Source organism: Epinephelus moara, chromosome 11, assembly GCF_006386435.1.
Source record: "Epinephelus moara isolate mb chromosome 11, YSFRI_EMoa_1.0, whole genome shotgun sequence".
Taxonomy (NCBI): domain Eukaryota; kingdom Metazoa; phylum Chordata; class Actinopteri; order Perciformes; family Serranidae; genus Epinephelus; species Epinephelus moara.
In genome coordinates this window covers 20,824,245-20,845,208 of record NC_065516.1, presented here as the reverse complement: position 1 = coordinate 20,845,208, position 20,964 = coordinate 20,824,245, and the positions used below count along the sequence as shown (strand labels likewise).

General features: G+C 41.5%; 2 protein-coding genes across 2 annotated transcripts in view; one reads left to right on the top strand and one right to left on the bottom strand.

The window, feature by feature from the left end:
• The window catches only part of trpc1 (transient receptor potential cation channel, subfamily C, member 1), a 22,120-nt gene extending 9,505 nt beyond the window's left edge, over positions 1-12,615 (bottom strand). The window contains exons 1-9 of the mRNA XM_050056636.1: positions 12,075-12,615; positions 11,127-11,281; positions 10,925-11,026; positions 10,600-10,802; positions 8,908-9,039; positions 8,506-8,701; positions 6,503-6,839; positions 3,202-3,341; positions 1,962-2,111 (exon numbers count right to left, since the gene is read on the bottom strand). Of these exons, the coding sequence (XP_049912593.1) occupies positions 1,962-2,111; positions 3,202-3,341; positions 6,503-6,839; positions 8,506-8,701; positions 8,908-9,039; positions 10,600-10,802; positions 10,925-11,026; positions 11,127-11,281; positions 12,075-12,240 (1,581 nt within the window). The 5' untranslated portion in view covers positions 12,241-12,615. The remainder of the gene's footprint in view (positions 1-1,961; positions 2,112-3,201; positions 3,342-6,502; positions 6,840-8,505; positions 8,702-8,907; positions 9,040-10,599; positions 10,803-10,924; positions 11,027-11,126; positions 11,282-12,074) is intronic.
• A 4,363-nt stretch (positions 12,616-16,978) lies between these two features.
• On the top strand, positions 16,979-20,333 carry chst2b (carbohydrate (N-acetylglucosamine-6-O) sulfotransferase 2b). Its single transcript, XM_050057174.1, has one exon. It carries the CDS (start codon positions 17,615-17,617, stop codon positions 19,010-19,012), a length of 1,398 nt encoding a protein of 465 aa, XP_049913131.1. The 5' UTR covers positions 16,979-17,614; the 3' UTR covers positions 19,013-20,333.
• Positions 20,334-20,964: the final 631 nt, after the last annotated feature.

Here is a 20,964-nt window from a genome sequence, read left to right as displayed (position 1 = left end):
AAACGAGGCGCGGCACCAACTAGAAAACAATGTTTTGATGCATTGGATGTGCTGAATGTGCATATTAAGGCAGTACAGGAGGAGGTGCACATTAATAATCCTCCAGGACTGTAACATGCTCATGTTTAACCCAAACAATGTGTCATGTGACTGCAGTTGGTTTGGGTCGAGGCCGGAACACGTTCTCACCCAAACAAACCGCACCAGAGTTCAGTTGTAACCGGACCGAGACCACCTCTTCAAGAAGGTCTCAGTCTGGTTGTTTTGGTGCACACCTGAGTGTGATTGCTGTGTTCACACCTGCCCAAATGAACCGCACTGAGGGGACAAACGAACCTGAGTTTGATTGAACCGAACCAAACAGGGCAGGTGTGAAAGCACCCTTAGTTCCCTTACCAACAAGCTAAGCCTAAAATTGGGGGCCAGGGAGGTGGCCAGCAATTGTATCAGGGGATCATGGCCCCCTGGCCTCCCCTTGGGGGCACCACTGTTAGACAGGCAGATAGTGTATATCACTCCTCCATTGGAAAAAAAGAATGTGTAAGTATATGTTTAAGACATGACCAGCGAATGTCTTGTGCTGTAATTATGTATGAAAGTATTAAACAAGCTGGCAACAGTAAAGCGTTGGGTTATGAATTAGAAAGGAATCAAATGCAATACAATGTGAAAACATGTTCACACGGCACGCACACACTGATGCACTATTGTATGTCGGTGTGGCTGTAAACAAACACTGTATGCTAACAAAGAGGAGACTCTTGCCAAAAGAGGCGGTCTGAGGGACTACATAACCACAAAAAGGCCTTTTTTTGTCAGATTAAATGTTTGCTTTTAACAAATTTGATTTATTTAGTGTTGGGAAAGAGGCATAAAACAGATCAGCACAACTGCATTGCTAAACATTTCCATAACCTTTTGAGAAAAACAAGGGAAGAGACTGTGTCTGCTAATTCTAAATGGCACTGCCAGCTCAGACTGAGGTTTAATCACGCTGATCAAATCCAGGATTTAGCAAAGTTTACTAAACAATATTCACTTGGATGTTTTTTGACAGACATCTGCCCTGAATATACCGCACTCACGTTGCTCATAATGTAGCTGTTTGTTGTTGAAAATGTCAAATCCCCAAAATTTCAACAGAGCAAAAGCCACCTTATCAGACTGACGCCTGCTCATTTTTCAAACTGAACTCGCTCAGCAGTAAAAAGTTCAGAAACTGACTTAAAAAGTTGTCACTGACTATACTGTATGTAACGGCTTTACTTTTCCCTTTAATTTCCATGCAGCCAAAACTGCACTTAAGATGGCAATGGATCAAACTGTTGCTGTGGGTGCCAGATTGTGATAGAAATCAATCTTGGAGCCAGTGTAAATGTGCTGTGGGTGTATAGAGTCAGCTCCTCCGCCTTTAAATATGCAGCCAGAACTGACGTTAGCTTGAGAAATCCATTTTGTGTAAACTGAAGGCTCTTGTTTGTGTAGATGATAGAAATGATGATCGCAGTACGGTGATGCATATGGCGACTGAAGCGTCAAGGCTTTATGATGTTGTGTTCACTTTATTATGAACGTATTATTACAGCTGAACACATTCATCCACTGCCTCAGTTCACTGTGCTTATACTAAACGCTTATGATGATGGTTATGATGCTGCAGCACAGCTGGTGTGATGTTTAGTGTGGGCTTGTCCTTGAGTGTTCGCACTTCACTGAGACAGGAAGAGAGTGGGTGGTGAATGTGTGTGTGCTAGGGTTAGAGAGGATGATAGAAAAGGGAAGCAGTTTTATAATCATTATATAATCTTTTTTTTTTCATCCAAAGTGTCAGAGAAATGGCTGATATATGGTCTCAAACCGCCGCAGGGATCAGACTCAAATATTTTTCTTTTCACTAGAAATCAATCTTATAACTATGAAAATGTCTTTACTTTTAGTGTGTCTCACCACTGTGTGCCTACCTGTAGCGGCCCCAGTATGGAGCTGGTGGTGTACATGAAGAAGAGTCGCAGGTAACTTAGAACGTTGGCAAAGGCGAACAGGCCCTCAGCCACCAGGATGGGGTGGAAGGCGTCCCAATTCTTCCTCTCTGTGTCCTCCACGTTCTTGAACTGAAGAACATGCAAACACAGTGACACTATTTTACTAGTTGATCATAATATGTGGTTCCCATTTTGAAAAGGAGAATTACAGTGGTTATAAATCCTGCTACTGTACACTCAAAGCAATGCATATTTTACATCGTTCTACCCGACCCAGATTAGCTAAATCAGGTGTGCTTACTAGCTGTTAATTGGCTGAAACACCTGATTTAGCTTAGCCTAATGACTGCTCTGTGTTTAAACAGAAGCTTCAGTACAGTAATATAAAGCTGTAGCTACTGTATTTATGAAGTGGTGATATAGGGGGTCATCCCTATATTCCCCAGCTCTATAGAGTGCTGCAAGAATGATTCCTAAAACCTGGAAATAAGTAAATATTTTTGCACTTCCTGTTCCCTCATCTCAAAGTCAACAGTTTTTTTGAATGAGTCTTGGCTAGATGCCTTAATTAAGGTCTGTGATTGACACAAGCTTGAGAGATTTTCACGTTCTGTTCTACAACATAAAATACGTCAGTAAATACCAATACCCCTTTTAATTTTGAAGCTTTTATGTGTCCTAAAGAAGGCAGTTGCTAACAAGTGGCTAAATAAGACGACAGAATGTCATCACGATAAACACAGCTTTACAGCCAGTTGTGGTGGCCATGTTTAAATTATGCGACTGTAGGGTACTTCGTTTATAGACTAACTTACAGATTGCATTTACACTTCAAAATTCATAAAAGTTGTATTCATTTGTGAAGAGTATCTTGCTGAACAAAAAACTGAACAAATTGGAAATAACCTTTAATATCTGGATTGGAAACAGTTAAACAGCTCGACAGTTTCAGAGACATGTTGCACATTAAGTAGCTGTTTCCCTTTTTACATGTCTTTATTCTAAGATAAGCTAACCAGCTGCTAGCTACCATTAGATTAATAAGTATGTTTTCATTTAACCATTTAACTCTGAGCAAAAAGGCGATTAAAAAAAAACATGTCATGAAATGAATAACCTTTCTGAATCTAATCTCTTAACCTTTCAAGCCAGCAGCACAAAATAATACATGCAGTTATTCATCCTCTAGATCGAAAGAGTGTGTGTAACATGTGTGTACCTTGCTATGAGCAACTATCTTGAGGGCAAAGGTGGCGAGGTAAAGGGAATTCATCACGAAACTCAGCTGGTTCCTTGACTCTTCCAGAAAGTCCTCCAGCCCTTCGTACCACAGACGCTTCACATCCGACCACACCATCCCTACAGGAGAGCAGGAATTCCCCATCACCACATGCACACACACATATACGCACACCACTGGAAAAAATTTTTATTTTGCTGTCATCCCCAACATTTTAAAATCGCTTCAACCATAAGTCATCTCACGGTAGGAGCCCAGGGGAAACAGGAATGTATGAGACACAGGAATTGGAGATTAATGTGCTGAAAATGTCATCTGTGGGATTTAGGGAGGTGTGTGGAATTTAATAAAGATGGGTGTCTTTCTGTGTCCAAATGGAATTTCATCTATTCTAAATGTACAGTAGGGATAATAAAAGACTTACAGCGTGACTCCAGCTGCAAGTGTAAGGCAAAGTGACAAATCCTCTATGCCTTGATTCAGAAATTGCTATTACATTGCACTGACCCTAATTTATCTGTTATTGGGTTCCATGGTTTAAACAGAAAGTAAGCACAGAAGTGACAGGGTTTGGTACAAAATGTCTTTCGGTTTTTGTTCACAAATGCAATTTGTTTCTCTCCCTGAATCAATTTCATCCTGGTCAGTAGGATCTTTGGTCTTACTATGGAATCACTGAATTTCAGTTCTAATGATTCAATAGTTAAATCAAATAAATTGATTCCATGGTAAAATCCAAGATCCTACTAATCAGACGAAATGTAAGGAGAGAAACTAATTCTGTTCATTTTGTCTGGTCAGTAGGATCTTTGATTTTACTATGGAATAACTGAATTTGTTTTTTTATGGGATCATTTGAACTCAAATTCACAGATTCCATAGTGTAATCAAAGATCCTACTGACCAGACAAAATGGATGGAATTTAGTCAGAGCTACTGACCAGACAAAATGGATGGAATTTAGTCAGAGACAGGAACATATTCCATCCATTTTTGTCTGGTTAGTAGGATCTTGGATTTTACTATGGAATGAGTAGGATTTCAATTTGAAGGATTCCATAGTAAAATTAGTAAAATAAAATAAAAAACTACTACAGAATGAATGGAATTTATGTTTTCACACCTGATTTGTTTCTCTCCATGAATAAATTCCATCCATTTTTGTCTGGTTAGTAGGATCTTGGAATTTACTATGGAATCACTTAATTGAAGTTCTAATGATTCAATAGTAAAATCAAAAAATATTGATTCAATGGTAAAATCCAATCTGGAAGTGAAACTAATTTCAGCCATTTTGTCTGGTTTGTAGGATCTTGGATTTAACTATGGAATGAGTAGGATGTCAATTGTATTATTCCATGGTAAAATTTAAAAAAAAAAAAAAAAAAAATTGACCAGACAGGATGAATGGAATTTAATTTTTTACACATCATTTTTTTTCTCTCTGAATAAAGTCCTCCCATTTTTGTCTGGTTCATAGGATATTTAATTTTACTATGGAATCATTAAATTTGATATTACTATTGAATCATTAGAACTCAAATTCACAGATTCCATTGTATAATCAAAGATCCTACTGACCACACAAACTGGGTGGAGTTTAATCAGGGAGAGAAACAAAATCACTTCATTTTGTCTCATTAGTAGGATCTTGGATTTTACAATTGAATGAGTAGAATTTAAATTTTAACGATTCCATAGTAAAATTAAAAACCTACTAACCATACAGAATGAATGGAATATATTTTTTCACATGTAATTTGTTTCTCTCCCTGAATAAATTCCATTCATTTTTGTCTGGTTAGTAGGATGTTGGATTTTACTATGGAATCATTAAAAGTGAGTCCTAATGTAGAAATCAAAATGCGAAGGAGATGCATTCAGACACACAGTGACACACAGATATACATGTAGCCCAGCCCACAGTCACAGCATCTGATTTCCCCATTAACGCGAGGCATCTGGCTCAGGGGAATAGCAGGACGGAGAGAGCAGGAGAAAGATGAGAGGAGGAGGGGGTAGCGTGGGAGAAAGACGGAACAATGGAGAGCGAAAGAAATGGAAAGCTGCAGTGTGACTTGTAAGTGCTGTCTGTAACTTTAAAAGCCCCTCTCACATCCCGATAACATTTGCATTTGATTTTTAAATCATTAGAACTCTCATCCTTGTTATTCAGCTCAACTTTGGTGTTTTGTTGATGGTGCAGAGACCCTGGAGCGTGAAATCTGCACCACTGCATCGCATCTTTGCAGTGCAGCTGTTTCGTGATGAGGAAAAAAACTGCGGAAGTTATTAAAATTGATCTTTGATGTTGCTCTTTTGCAGTACTTAAGTCATTTTCCCCATCTAGTGGGCTATCTTGGCCCATGGAAAAAGAACCATTACACGTCTGTCTAATGACTCAACTACTGATCTCACTCCTGCAATATACAGAATAAATTGCAAATTACCCCACAACCATCTTCATAACATTGAATAATAGAAGTCAATTGCTTCTACATCCTTTTACAACCTGCCAGGTGCAGTTATTGGGATGATTTATCAACCCAGCGATGATAGTGAAACCTCAGCCAATGAGGTGTGGTTGCGACGCTTTGTGTCTAGTGGAGAGGGCTGGGATGCTGCAACCATGAGACAAATATCTCTGCTGAGAAGGCAGGGCCATTAAAGCTATTGAATGATCATGCTAATGGTTTCTTGGCAGAAGAGGAAGGTAGAGAGGCTCTTCCCCAGGGAGCGACAGAGTCAATTTCTAACTGTCACTATCCAGCCTCATCTGAACAGATATGGCTTGTGTACATGTGTATGTGCAAATATATGTTTGCATGTGCCGAGTCCAGTGATGGCAGCACTCAGATGAATCACAGGGGAGACAGAAGAAGCTTTCCTTTCTATACAGCTCAATTAGAGGCAGAACTGACAGATTTAATCCAGTCAGGCCAGGCTTTCTGTCGTTCAGTATACAAATAGCTGTTTGTCATGCTCTGCCTGATAGGATTATGGATACAGGATACTGGACTTTAGCCAAACCATAACGGGAATCTCTCATTTTCACTCCACTATGCCATGTTATTCTATTAAACTCTGGTTTGCATTATTGAATTTGTATTCTATTCTTAGTTTTATTGTGTCCATTAAGAGATAGATAATTATTCAATTAGAGAAATCTGCACTTAAAAGAGTTGCAGTATATATTATAATCGACCATACACGATACCCCTCTACACATAGCATGCATTAGTATCTTATTTATTGCTTGAAAGCTGAGTAAAAGGCTGACCTATGATCCAGAGGATGAGCAGGTAATCTATCATCTCCAGCGCAGGGCCCATGGTGTTCTTCTTGCCCTCATTGTAGACCAGCGAGTACAGGTTGAGCAGCAGCAAGAAGGTGAAGTAGGAGGCGCTGTGAATGATGAACTTGACGAAGGGCGTGTGGATGATCTGGCCCACGCGGGAGCGCGGCACCAGAAGGTAGCAGACAGAGAGCAGCGGCCAAAGCATGGCGACACTCAGCACTGTGGCCATCTTTAGACAGGTGTGCTTGCGCCGGTAGCTGGCCGTCTCTCCAAACCAGACGGTGTTGAGGAACTGCTGACAGTTGGACTGAGCCACAAACTGTTAAAGGAGCACCAGGAGAGAATGACAGAGAAAATACCAATGTGAAGATGCGAAGCAGACAGAAATTATGCAACATGTTCTTATACCTAAACGACAGGAGAGGTTGTTTGCCAGTGACTCCCAAAACTACATATTTGACGGTATCTAGTAACAACTATTTAACGTTGTGAAATGGACAAAGTTTAAAAACTACTTGGTTAGATTTAGGAAAAGATTATGGTTTGGGTTGAAATATCATGTTTCTTACGTAACATACATTACATACATGAAGCAAGTTAAGTACGTATCCGCAGCAGCCACAAGTTTGATTCCAATTTACGACCCTTTGCTGCATGTCATCCCCTATCTCTCACCCTTTCACTCTGCAACTGTCCTATCAAATAAAGGCATTTAAAAAAAGCCCCCCCCACAAAAAAGTATGTCACATAAGTTAACTGCTTGTGTACGTAAATTAATATAATCCAGCGCTTACTTTTAGTTTCTCACAGGACACAAACAGTGGTCTCCTGGGTGAAAGTCCTGTGTTTGACTCATCCATTCACACCAGTTTTTTCCTGGGATGCCTAAGACAAAACCCGCCTTACTCTCCCTCTGATTGGCTAGTACTTGTTACCCTCATTGATTTCTCATTGAGTTCTAAAGATTTAGGCAAGAGGAGTGAGATTGGTTAGGGTTAGGGTAAGAATGTCAGGGTAAGACAATCAGAGGCAGAGTAAGGTGCTAAGTTGGGTTATGCCTTCGCCTTCTTCCATCCACCCCAACCTTTTCTCTAATCAGATTTTGTCACTCTTTATACTACGTCACCTGGCTTCCCTCTTTTGCTACTGCCATAATTACTATGACCACTAGAGGTCGCCGCCTAACAATAAACATAAATATGGGTTGACGGAAGCTTCACAGCCAACATATATGGCTGTTTTTTGGGGGAAAGTCAGTCTGAAACTAAAGGTTGAATTAACAAATTCCTTTGATTTTAAGTCAAATCAGGTGATACTTGCCTTTAGCCTTCTTGCCGAGAGTCAGGTTAGATAAAAATACTGTCTCTGGGATGAATATAAAGCCATAGCACAAAGACAGGAAACAGGGGGAAACAGCTTACATAGCTCTGTCTGAAGGTAACAAAATCTGCCTACCAGCACGCTTTTAAGGGAGTCAGCTACAAACGTATCACTGTTCTCCCTGCAATAAAAATCCAACCACAAACCACAAATAACACTCTCAGGGAGTATTATCTCATGTGCAACTTTAAGAGGAACCTTATCAGGGTTATTTCTCCTGCAGGAATCATATGCCACTAGTCGAGCTGTGATATATGAGTCAAACTTTTCACACCGAGCCATCCAAGCTGTAAATTGCCCCCCAGCTTCAAACTTCAAGTTTGTCTTTGACTGCTGTTGCCTGGAGGAAGTACTTAATCCTGCCAAACTCATATTTCCAAAAGACACACGGTGTACAGATGTCTAGTCCAGCATATAGTACAGTAAAGAGGTAATTAATAACAGATAGAGTTATTATTTTCTCTCTACTAATCTGTGGATAGTTTAAGGATTAAATTATCAAGTAACACATCAAATAATTTCCTCAGCCCATTTAAATTGATGATTGGCTTGCTATTGATCCTGCCAAAAAAACACATGGATGTTGCAGACTTGGCTCGTCTTACCTCTTTTTGGTTGTACTTGATGGCAAGCTTGAGTCGACTGAGGTTCATGCGCTCCTCCAGTAAGCCTCTCTTGTCAACATGATCTTCGCTGGATGTGTGGTTGAGAATCACTTCAAGCTCTCGAGAGTTTCGAGCCTGAGCCAGCAGGTCCTTGGCAAACATCTTACACTGCTTCGCCAGCTCCTCATAATCATTCCTGGAGCGAGGAAAATTAGATACAATCAGACATGAAAGATTATGATTCTTATCTGTTACATTGGATTAAGGAAGAGGGATTACAGTATCACCGTGTGCATGTATGTACATATGTTTATGTGTGTTTCCAGTCTTTATGTGCGACGAAATTAGATGAAAACGCACTGACATGACGGATGGACATGCAGCACTTGATAGCAATCATACCTAAACTCCACTTCAACAAGGCTGAGCTCCTTGAGGTCTGCACTCAGCTCAAAGGCCCTAAGTATGGGGTCTTCTTCAGTCAGCATGATCAGAGAGGGGCTGGCCAGGCAGCGGTAGATGTCCAGGCGGAACCTGATCCAAAAAAAAGACCAAGATGGATGAGGAGGTGAAAATAGTGGTTAAAAAAAGGGGGGTTGAAAATGTGAGGGAAGAAACAGGACAAAACAAAAGCTACACAGATGGAAGAAAAAAGGAAATCTAGAAACAAACATTCAGCCTTCTAGCTGTCTTATCTGTACCTGCTCTGACCTCTATGTTGTTTGCCAGCCAAACCGCAGACTGATTCATTTAGCTTACTGTGTGGGAAGCTACACTGCCCTGCAGAGAGAACAAAAATGCCCAGCAGAAGAGATCAGTAAAATCTCATCTGCAAGTCTAAGATGGTATCAGAAACAAAGAATTGCTACCTCCCAGTAGAAATACTGCTGGTTTTGCAGCTTTCCCCTAAATTACAGTTTGTAGTCATGGATGGATTACTTAACAGGCCTACCGGGCACAGGGGCCAAAAGAGTAAGGGGGCCCCTGGCCTTCACTTGCAAAATGTCAAACAACCAGGAAGAGAATCAAAATGACCAAAAGAGACGCAAACCGACAAAAAACAAAACACAAATTGACCACAAAGAGACAAACCGAGAAAACAAGTTGGCAGCTGATGCAACACTGTGTTGCAGGTGGCGCGTTCTCTCTGCACCTCTAAGACATCTGATGTACAATTTTATGTGTCATTTGGATGAGTCAGAGAACAGCATAATAGACGCTTTAACCAACCCTAGGATGAGATGCTTTCATCCAGGCTCACAAAACACTGGCAACAAAGCCTTAACATGAATAGCCTTGCTTTTTAAAATAAATTGAATGATGAATTGTGTCTTTTTTTTCTGTCGTGTATGTCCTTTTCTTTTTTGCTATGGACCCTCTTGTGTGTCTGAAATAAAGTCTTGAATAATATAAAAATAATGATAATAAAAAACCCATAAAAAGATGCATGACGGCGACAAACTACCACAAAGACTGTTTGTCTTCTTCCTGTGTAGGAGAGGTGGTGGGGCCTTTTGCATATCTGCACCCTGTGGCCCACTGTCTTATAATGCACCCATGTTTGTTTGTAATTATATTATATTTCAGTATAAAACCACTACTTATAACAAACAACGAATACACCAATACTGGCACACCAAACACTGGCTTGCTTCAGCTGGATAAGTAGAGTTTGGCAATAACAGACAGCATTAGGAGTCCTCTGTGGGACAAAGACTGTTAACATTAAAAACTAGACAAATGCTTCACAAAAAGTCAGTGCATTTCTTTCCAGATACTTAAACAGACATTCTCAAGCTGATGCTATCATCAAAACATGGTGCCGCAGTGTTTAACAAGAACCCTTGCTGGACACTTCACTTGACACACCGACTGATTCATGGCTGTTAAAGCTCCGACATACCAGAGCAAGTCCGAAACAATCATGGACTAAAATAACACAGGCATCATCTGGAAGACAAAAATGACGTCGGCCATTCCAAAATACAGTAATTCTGTGCAATGCTTGTCTTCTGGTTTAGATCAAAGGGATTTAATGCAGCCATCTGGGGAAAGCAAATGTGCTCTACTGTACGTCACCGGGGAGGCCCGTACCTGGAGTGCCGTAGGCTGTCTTTTTTGTTTTTAGCGTTGCAGAGCGTGCACTCGCAGCCTACAGCGTGGGGCCGAGGAAGCGAGATGTCCTGTTTCAGCAGCATGGTCAGGATCTCGTAGTTGTTCCTGTGGGCCGCCAGGATGACCGGAGCCACGTCCATGGTGGTGGAGTACTCTGGGTTCTGAATCCGCTGCATCAGTTTCTTAAAAGGGATAGAAATGCATGGATAAAAATCTGCAGAAATGATAAGGGAGTATCTCATATATCAGCCTGCTCTTTGCATCTTGGAGGAGGATTCATGAGCAGTAATGAGAGGAGACTAACAGCGATGGAGGGCTTGGAAGATCGCCTCGGCCTGTGGTTGAGGAGGATGTCCACAGCTCCCACCACCTCCGAGTCTATGGCCACCAACAAGGCATCTGTCGCCTACACAGAAACAAATGCATAATTTATGAAGCTCTCAGAGAACAAATTACATACAAGACAACTCGAAAAAGTGACGTCTTCTTCATGCACTGTTTACTACCTGGCAGCCATGTTCCAGAAGAAGCTGCAGGATGTCTAGGTTCTCGTTCTCGATGGTGATAGTGACGGCATCCCGGCCCAGCACGTCTACGCAGTTGAGGTTGAGCTCGCCGTGTCGGTTCTCCTCGAGCAGCTTCTTCACCATGTAGTAGTCGCCTAAGACGAGAAGCACGTCCACATTAGGACATTTTTACGGAGTCAGATCTATAAAAGCAGTGAAGTGTGATCTGCGGCTGGCGCCAAACGGACACACACACACACACACAACTCCAGTCATGAGGCAAACACTCTCCGGCTCAGCTCCAGCACTCCTCTTAACCTCAGTAATGTATAACAATAACATCTCCCTCAAAGGACACTCTCTGTTGCCGAGCCATGTTTAGAGAGACTTTATATGGTCATGGTGGTAAGGCTGGCCAGTACACCTCAAACAACCTATGCCTGTGCAATGTTCTTAACTTATCAATGAAACATTCTCCTCCCATCTGACGGGATGAGAATGCCCATGCCTCATTGTGCATCATCATGTGTAGTTTCTCCTCGGCTTGTTTGCGTTAACTTTCCTTGTCAGGAGCTGTGAAAAGTCGGCAGACGAGGCAAGGAGAGAAACTTTTTAGAAGAGCAGACGTTCTGCTAAATATATCTTAACCCCTGTGGGCACATTTCCACAGTGGCCAACATGTAGGCAGCTGTGAGAGGTATTCACTGGGAGAAAAAAAATGTGGTATGACTGTACAGTTTGCTGCTTGCTGCAATGACCCTGCTGGAAATCTGACAAGCTGTTAGTCATGGTGTTTTTTACCTGCAGTGCCATCCAACTCACATTATGCTTCAGTGATATTATAGAGACAGATTCTGACATAAAAGGAGCATTTCTGTGATCTTAAACGCACCATAATAAGCATAAAAGCAATGATTATGGGATTGGAGGCAATAATAACTGACGAACCTTTTTCACATGCCAGCAAGAAGAGCTTCTCATCCAGCGTTGTTTCCTCTTTCACCTCTCTCACGTCTTTCAAGGCCAGAAATTTATCCGGAGAGGAAGCGTCCGTGCTCTGGTACAGAGCTGCCATTACGACGGAGAGCGAGTACGGCCAAACACTGATGTGCATCCCACTAGAAACAGGCGACCATTACAAAAGAAAGCCTGTCATATGAGGGTGACATGAGAGGAGTCCTTTTTTTTACTGTGTGTCGCAGCGCAGCAGAGGCTTTAAAGCGTCGTCATGAGACTAAAGCGATTGTGTTGTTATTGCCGTCGCATCTCTGCTGCTCCGTTTGCGCGCTTCAGCTGGCACAAAACAAATCGTCTCCTTTTGGGGGTTTTTAATCGCCTGAAATGACTTCAAACTTCGGCTTCGGAGACGCGAGCTGCGACTGCGGTCCGACAAAGCGACACGGTCATCTCCCTACGCGTGTTTACATGCACCATCTTCTCGCATCGCAGGCTCCTGGGGATCTTTTGGTCCTGATGCTGCTGACGAGGCTGCTACTGCGCATGTTTCCTCCTCCACCTGCTCGTTCATTTCGCAGGCGCAAAGCCGCTGTGCTTCACGATTACGTAACAGGGCACTTCAGTGCAGCTTTGTACTGACTATCTGAGTGTGTGTGTGTGTGTGTGTGTGTATACATGCAGAGATACTGTGTCTGGATGAGCATTCTTCATCACAGCCTACTGCCAAAATGCAAGTTAAACAGAACTCATGCAGATTAGATATATGAGACATTTGGATGCTGACTGGCTGCCAAATATGCGCTGACAACATTAATCACCGTTTGTATATTTTATAGAATAAACCCTTGAGCATTAGATATGGCTCAAGATCAATGTGACTAAGGACAAAACACACCTTTGCTCTCTGCAGAAGTGTATTCATCTCTTATTGGACAGGCTGCCTCCTGCTGTAATGTGAACATGTCCTCAAAATCGATGTGTTTGGATATGCATGGGTGAAATTACCTGCATTTGGATAATGGAAAGAGAGGGGGACACATGTCTGGGTCTGTGTATCATCAGCTGTCCTCCTGGCTCTGATTACCATATCCATATCAGTCTGTAACACTTATCGCAGACCAGTAAACATGTCTGTAAATGATTAAAGAAATAGAGAAACTGATAATAAAGAAGGCATGGCAGCCGTACAGTTCACAATATTTTATATTTGAGTAAAACATTTCTTCCCAGTCAAGGTTATTGAGATAAAAAGCCAGCGGGTTATTATAAAATGGGAATTAAATTGTCTGACATGGACTAAACTAAAAATATTTATACAACACCTGCAGTCAAACCATACTGTACCTTGCACAGAGGGAAGCAATATCATTAAATTAAAAAGGAGACCTTTTTCCACAGACAAGATTCTGACTTAATAGTAAAAGCACAGGTGTTTCCACTAACATTAACAGTGGCCCTATTCCATTAAGTAGCCCAATAAGCCATGGCAGCATGAACAATACCAGCACCCTGACACTGAACCCATCATTAATTTTATTATTCAAACCTGTGCTTTTCCTGCTGTGACTTGTCCAAATGTTCTCTTTAGACAAGGCCTATTGAGGGATTATGTGAATCAAACAGCTGCTCAAAAAGGAAATACTGTAAAAAATACCAATTTCCCCATTCTAGGATTTGATATTTAATATTCAAAACTTTTTCAATAATGTTTTGACAGCTGGTTGCCCCATTTATGTCTATGGAAATATTTGGAGTAACTCCTCTAGATGTGAACTTAATTAGAGCCCAAGCGGACATTGGGTCTTTCTGCTCACTTCAGGCCAGAAGGCTCATCCTGTGTAAATGGAAGGACTCTTCATCTCCAACATATGGACATTGGATCAAGTATGTTATGGATCAAGTGCATGCTTCCTTGCCACCCGGCAACCATTTTTAATTTTTGTGGCAAATATGGAAGCTGAAAATTTGTAAAGAAACATGCTGTACTCCCCCATGTCATACAAGTTAATTAATTTGTCATCATTTTTTCCTTTTTTATTTATTTTTTAAAATTGTTTTATATACATATTTAATTGTATTCCTTTTTATTTTATTTTTCATTCATTTATTTTATTTTTTCTTGCCTATTAGATTTCCTTTGACTGGTCTGGTTTTCTCTGTGTGTTCCTGGGTTGATGGGTGGGTGAGCTAATGTTTTTTTGTCCTTACTGGTTCTGTGTTTGTTCATTGATACTCTGTACATCTTTACTGAATTACCAATAAAAAAAATACCTTGTTTAAAAAAATTCAAAATTCCCTAAAACTCTGGAAATGTAGTCTAAAAAGGTCTTAAAACCATAGATGTATATTTCAGGTGGAATGCAGGGGACAACTTTGAAGTAGCAGAGAACTTTTATTTTGACAAAATTAATGACAGTTACACCTTAAATTAATGCAGAAAGTGCACAAATTAGTGCATAAATATTCACCAGAATGCAGGAAATTAAGTGTTTGATGCTCAGAATTTTCTAACAGAGGACCCCCAGACACCCCCTGTTTCATATACTGTATGTCCCCCTGCAATGCTGAAAATAAACCCACACCTTTGCTTATAACAACCTCCAATAACAGAGTTAGAACTGACTGACAGGCTGTTGCCATGCATCCTACATATATGCCATACACAGGGGTATTACATGCATGCACTGAAAGAGAGAAACATTTTGCAATGTAATACAACAGTCCATATCAATGTTGTGTGCTATGTATATGTTTTGATTTATTTACTCACTCAGTTGCTCTCTGTGGTAATGAGTGCCCCTCTTAGTATTCACGACTTCTCATCCACCTGAAAAAGCCCACACAGAATATTATAAATCTTGTCTAAGAGTTCTGAAAAGCTCCAACATAGTGCACGTCGAGTCAAACTTGGCCCCCCTCATAATTAAAATTCATAGAGAAGCTGTTAAATTAAACGAGCGTTTTAAAACAGGCTTGTCCCCATCCACTCCATTTCTAAGCAATTATGTGCGCAAGTGGGGAAAAAGGTCCTGTAGCTGCACTTTATTATCCAAGAATACAACATCCCAGAACAGCCTTTAGTTAATCAGACTGAAAGGGGGAATAACAACATAATGTACAGTGTAGTGGGAAATGTATGGACTGCTATTTGGTGCTAGATACAGGAAGTACACTGTGTCACATTAGCAGATTTTCAATAAATAATCCCAAGCTGAGGACAACAGTGACAGAAACAAACCTGTACTCTTTCTAAAAATGTGACAGATATGAAGTCTTCAACAGTTTTTTTTTTAAACTCAAACTTAGATGGAAATATAGCACTTTAAAAATTACATTGTGACTACCTTTTATAAGCTCAAGGAAAGCCAACTACAGAAACTGCTATTCTATATTTTCCCTAAATGCTTTATTTTGATTACTTCCCACTGCCCACTTAACAATTTTTATGTATATATGTATTCAATAGGCTTAAATGTTGATGCAATTCCTCAGTTACATTAAAGGTGTATAAATGCTTTGGTAATGCAAAACACAGGCTGTAATGTCAAACATTTTTGAGGGTAAATGAGAGAAAACTATCCCTTTGTCTTGACTGGAGACACAGTGCTCCAGCAGAGGGCAGTCCGCACAAAGGTTTTGCACCATGTGCTGGTGGAGTGCAAGACAGTGAGTACATATGGGATGGAAAGATCAGTGCACACTTTACAGAGCATGAAGAGTAATTATTCACTGCACAGTCCAGTAATCCAACCTATAGCTGAGCTCTATTCAAAAGCGCATGCAGCTGCACTTGATCTGAAGCAGATGTCTCCTTAGAAAAAAAACAATGCTATACTGTTGTAATTTTGTGTGGCCATATAAACAGAGCTATTGTAGCTGAATAGTAGGGGAGGATTTCAGTATTACAAGATATTTACAACAAATACAATTAGGTCACAATCAAATGACACTAATGTGAAATCACTGAGGATATCCGGGTATTACACGCCCACAGATTTCCCACAAGGGGTCAAAGGGCCGGACCTCTTTGCACTCCATATTTTGTGTCGTTCAATTGTACGGCTGTAATCCCAAACTGGCAAGCCTCTTAGGGAAGATGATTTTCAATCTGCAGAGCATGTGGTTTCCTCTGTTCAAACACATGGCCTTACAGCTTTCCCGGACTTGTCAGTTCCTGGGGAACAGCTGTCAGATGTCACATTTCAGCTGATTCCACTTGAGAGGAGTGTCAGTCACTGTTGCTGACTGTTTCCGATACATTCAACGGAGAGGGGGAAAAACACAGCAATATTCCTTTAGACCTGCAGTTGTACATAACTTTCAATTATTTAGTTGAATGTTTCATCTCAAACCATATCTCAGTGGAATACTCTAACAGGAACATATTTCACTGTGATGTGAGTATGGTATACTTTTAATTAATAATAGGATTTTTCCTTTAGGCCAGGAATCTGTTGGTTTTTTCTCTTATAGATCTGGGCTACCCTCTGGAGGCTGTAGTGGGTAAAAAAACAAATACATTTAATTTAAAATATTGATTTCTCTGCACTCATGCACCATAAAGAGAACATACTTAACAGGGATGTAAAGACAGGAGACAGTTAAAAAAAGATGCATTTAAACAAAAGACTCAAAGACAATGGGGATGGGTGAGGTTTTCACAAAGGCACCATCAACATCCTATAAAGCACTTGCACCTTTTATAGTGTGCAGCTGTGTGTGTTAAAACAGGAGGGTGGAGCATGGTTACAAGGATGCAGATAGTGAGCTAGGCCTCCCTGAAACACAACAACAGCATCATTTCCCACAGACTACCATTGCTGCGATCTGTGGGAGCCAGAATCCAGCCTGCAGCGAGACAGACGCGCGGCGGGTCCAATGGCGCAGCTCGCTGACGCACGACGCCAACACGCGGGCCAATGCGGTCCCTCAGTGGGCGGGCTTTTCTCCTTGTATTCTGATTGAATCGCTCCCAGTTTGTATTAGTTGGACGAGCGGAGGAGCAGGAAGACCGAGGCACCCTTTCACCACAAACGCTGTAACTGTGGATACTGGCTGCTCAGTGCGCCGTTATGGCAGATGCGTAATGATCCGAGCTGCGGCCGGGCGCGCCAAATCGTGACCGTTTTATTGTGTGCGATGCTTGAAGCTCGCCAGGCTGCATTTACCAGGATGCATCAGATGATAACTGCGCAGGGATGCCTCCGCTGAACATGGTCAAACAGGGCGTCTGTTACAATGATGAAGGCTCCTTCCTTTTTGTTTTGAACGCGGGCCACCCACAGAATCACTGCAATGGACAACTTAAGCGCTCCTTTCATCCATTCCTATGAAGAACATTGCGCAGTGCAGTGAAAACGGGATATCGCGTTGTGGATTTCGAATTGGCGGTGAGTATATTACCTAATAAGCTGCTATTCAGCTGGGTATCAATTCCCAGTATAGGCTGTATACATCCGACAGAGCGTGTTGGTGCACAGTCAATGTAAGAAGCATTGTCCAGTGGTGAGAGCCACTCACAGAGGGTACAGATGAGAGGCAAACAATATCATCAACCACTGAAGTTGACAGCGCCTTGGGAGAAGGATGCTGGCTTTGGGAGGAAGCTTAAAACCTACAGGAATCATACCAAGATAATAGCACAGCCTGGGATCGTGATGAAAGTCCTCCGCAGGAAGAGGATTGTGTTATTTATGGCCTACTTCTTACTGCTGGTCCTCACTATGCTTAACTTGGCTAATTATAAATGGACTAAGGAGCCTCAGCAGTGTAATCATCAGATGAGGAGCACCACTTATCAGAGCAGATCTGACATTCGCTTCCTGTACAGGCCCTCTCTGGCTAAAAAGAGACAGCTTATCTATGTTCTGACCACCTGGAGGTCAGGCTCGTCCTTTTTTGGGGAGCTTTTTAACCAAAATCCCGAAGTGTTCTTCTTGTACGAGCCGATGTGGCACATCTGGCAGAAACTGTACCCGGGTGATGCGGTGTCTTTACAGGGGGCAGCCAGGGACATGCTTAGCTCCTTATACCGCTGTGATCTGTCTGTTTTCCAACTTTACAACAGCCCCGGGGGCAAGAATTTCACCTCCCTGGGACTATTTGGGGCCACCCTCAATAAAGTGGTGTGCTCCTATCCCCTCTGCTCAGCCTACAGGAAGGAGGTGGTGGGGATGGTGGATGATAAGGTGTGTAAAAAGTGCCCCCCTCAAAGCCTTAGACTGTTGGAGGAGGAGTGCCTCAAATATAGCACCATAGTCATTAAAGGGGTACGCATTTTGGACGTTAACGTGCTGGCCCCGCTCATGGAGGATCCATCCTTGGATTTGAAGGTGATACACCTGGTCAGAGACCCGCGGGCAGTGGCCAACTCCAGGATCAAATCCAGACACGGCCTGATAAGGGAGAATTTACAAGTGGTGCGCAGCAGGGATCCTAAACTCCGCCGGATACCTTTCGTGGATCCCGGTCACAAAGCCAACAAGAAGGACGGCTCAGACTACCACTCCATAGGAGCCATGGAGGTGATATGTGACCGCACCTCCAGGACTTTGAGGACTGCCTTAAACCCACCCAGCTGGCTGAAAGGGAAGTACATGGCGGTGCGGTACGAGGACCTGGTGGAGAACCCTGTAAAGACCTTGCGGAACATCTACCGCTTCACCAACCTCACATCCAACCACGACATCGAGTCATTTGCGCTGAACATGACCAGCGGCTCCAGCTCCTCCTCTAAGCCATTCATAGTCTCGTCCAGGAACGCCACACAAGCTGCTAGTGCATGGAGAACAGTGCTCAGCATTCAACAGATCAAACAAGTGGAGGACTACTGTCACCATGCCATGTCTGTTCTGGGGTACGAAAGAGTCAGAACAGCCGGGGAGGCCAAGGACCTGAGCAAATCACTACTGACACACTCCAAACTGTGAAAACATACTCACCAAAGACCTTTTAATTTAATGTTCATTTTGCATTGAGTGCCGTTTCCTCTTATTGTGGAATTAAAGCTTTACGTTAAATCAGTGTTGGAGGAGCTCCACTGGCCACATTTTGGAATGTATCACGTTTCTCTCGGTTGAATCGCAGCGGTATTTGAAGGGACCACTTCTTTTATACTGGAATATTGGATGTGTTTGAAAATGCAAGGCCTATGAACAATGACTTAATTAGTGAAGCTGCAACTATGAAAAAAAAAACAACAACAACTGTATAAATCATGTATCTTGTTATGATGACACTTCAAAGTGGATATTTTGGGGTTATTTTTGAATGTTCAAAACCTTACAAAAAAAAATCTGTTTTTTCAGTCTCCATACTGTCTGTAAAAGTGAAAATAGTTGATGAAAGAAAAACAAAAACAACAAAAAAACAAAGAACAACTGGTTAAAAAAGCGCTCATTGCTAATGTTTATTTGTAAGATCTGGTTGAAGTCAGAGACAATCAATAAATTGGTTTGTTGATGTGCCATAGGTAGAGGTGTGATGACTAGGCTACATCGGAACAGCAGTAGTGCTACTTCTAGGTTAAAAAAAAAAAAAAAAAAAGAGGATGTTTTGATTTTTTTGTCACCAAATCCTTGTAGGATGACATCATGCACTGTGGACAATGTGTCATGGCTCTGGAGCTGGAAAGTCTCTCTCAGTGTCGGTGTAAGCGGTCTGTTCTACCATTTCAAATGTTTACAATTGCTTGCTCTTATCCAAACACATGATCTGGGAATATTGCATTGAGTAAAGTTCACAGTTAACAAGACAGTTTACGCATCTGTGTTGAACAAACCCGCACTGCTGCACATGTAGAAGTCATGATCAAAAACAGAGGGACAAGACAGTGGTTCTCAAAGCCTGGTGCATGAGGCAGGATTAAAATTAAAATAAAATCCAACACTGCAAGCCAATAGATTTTTCATTATTGTAATTGTATTGTAATAAAAAAAACTATAAGATATTAACATGTGTTATTAATTAGGTATAGGTTTTGTCAAGACAGACCTCAGTTCAGTGCACTTTGCACCACTGTGCCTTCACCATTTGAGAACCACTGTGCTGGAATACTGTCACACGTGTTGCCATTTGCTACATAACTTAAAGGTGCCCTGTGGAGTTTTCGGTAACACTTTACATGAAGGTATCTACATAAGGGTGACATGACACTGTCATAACTATGACAAAACACTGTCATGAACTTTTCATGAACATTATGTACATGTCATAAACGTTTATGACTGCTGTCATTAAGTGTTCATTCTTTTTTTTGTAATGACAAGTTGACATTGTTTGGGTTGTTTTGATTATGACAACTTGACATTAATCAAAGTGACGTTACCAGAAGTTGTCTTTGTCATGACAAGTTCACATTAAATTTGTTTGGGATGTCATTATGACAACTTGACTTTAACCAGGATGACATTACCAGAAGATGTCTTTATGTTAATGTCAAGTTGTCATTATAAGTAGAGTCGTACCAATACCGATACCAGCATCGGAAATGCCTCCGATACTGCCTAAAATGCGGTATCGGGTATCGGCGAGTACAGCCTATGACCAATCCGATACCACGTAATGCCTCATGTCATTACGTATACACACGCTACAGGGAAACGAAATGGAAACGGAGCGGAGTTTAAAAAGCGTTCTACTGTAGCCTTTAAAATGTCTTTTTTACCAAATTGTGTGGCTGCACTTTAACCTGTGTCTTGATCTGTGTCAACACTGGATAATAACAATTAAAAAAAAGTTTTATGGCATTCATTCTACTATTATATATTAATTTTTTAATATTTTACATAGGGTTTTAGGAGTTGAGACATACAACAATTCATATCCCATCCATTTTTTTTTTTACTCGCTGGTATCGGATCGGTACTCGGTATCGGCAGAT

Excerpts from the sequence above, each read along its gene's own strand:
- chst2b (XM_050057174.1), top strand. The coding sequence starts at position 17,615 with ATGAGAGGCAAACAATATCATCAACCACTGAAGTTGACAGCGCCTTGG.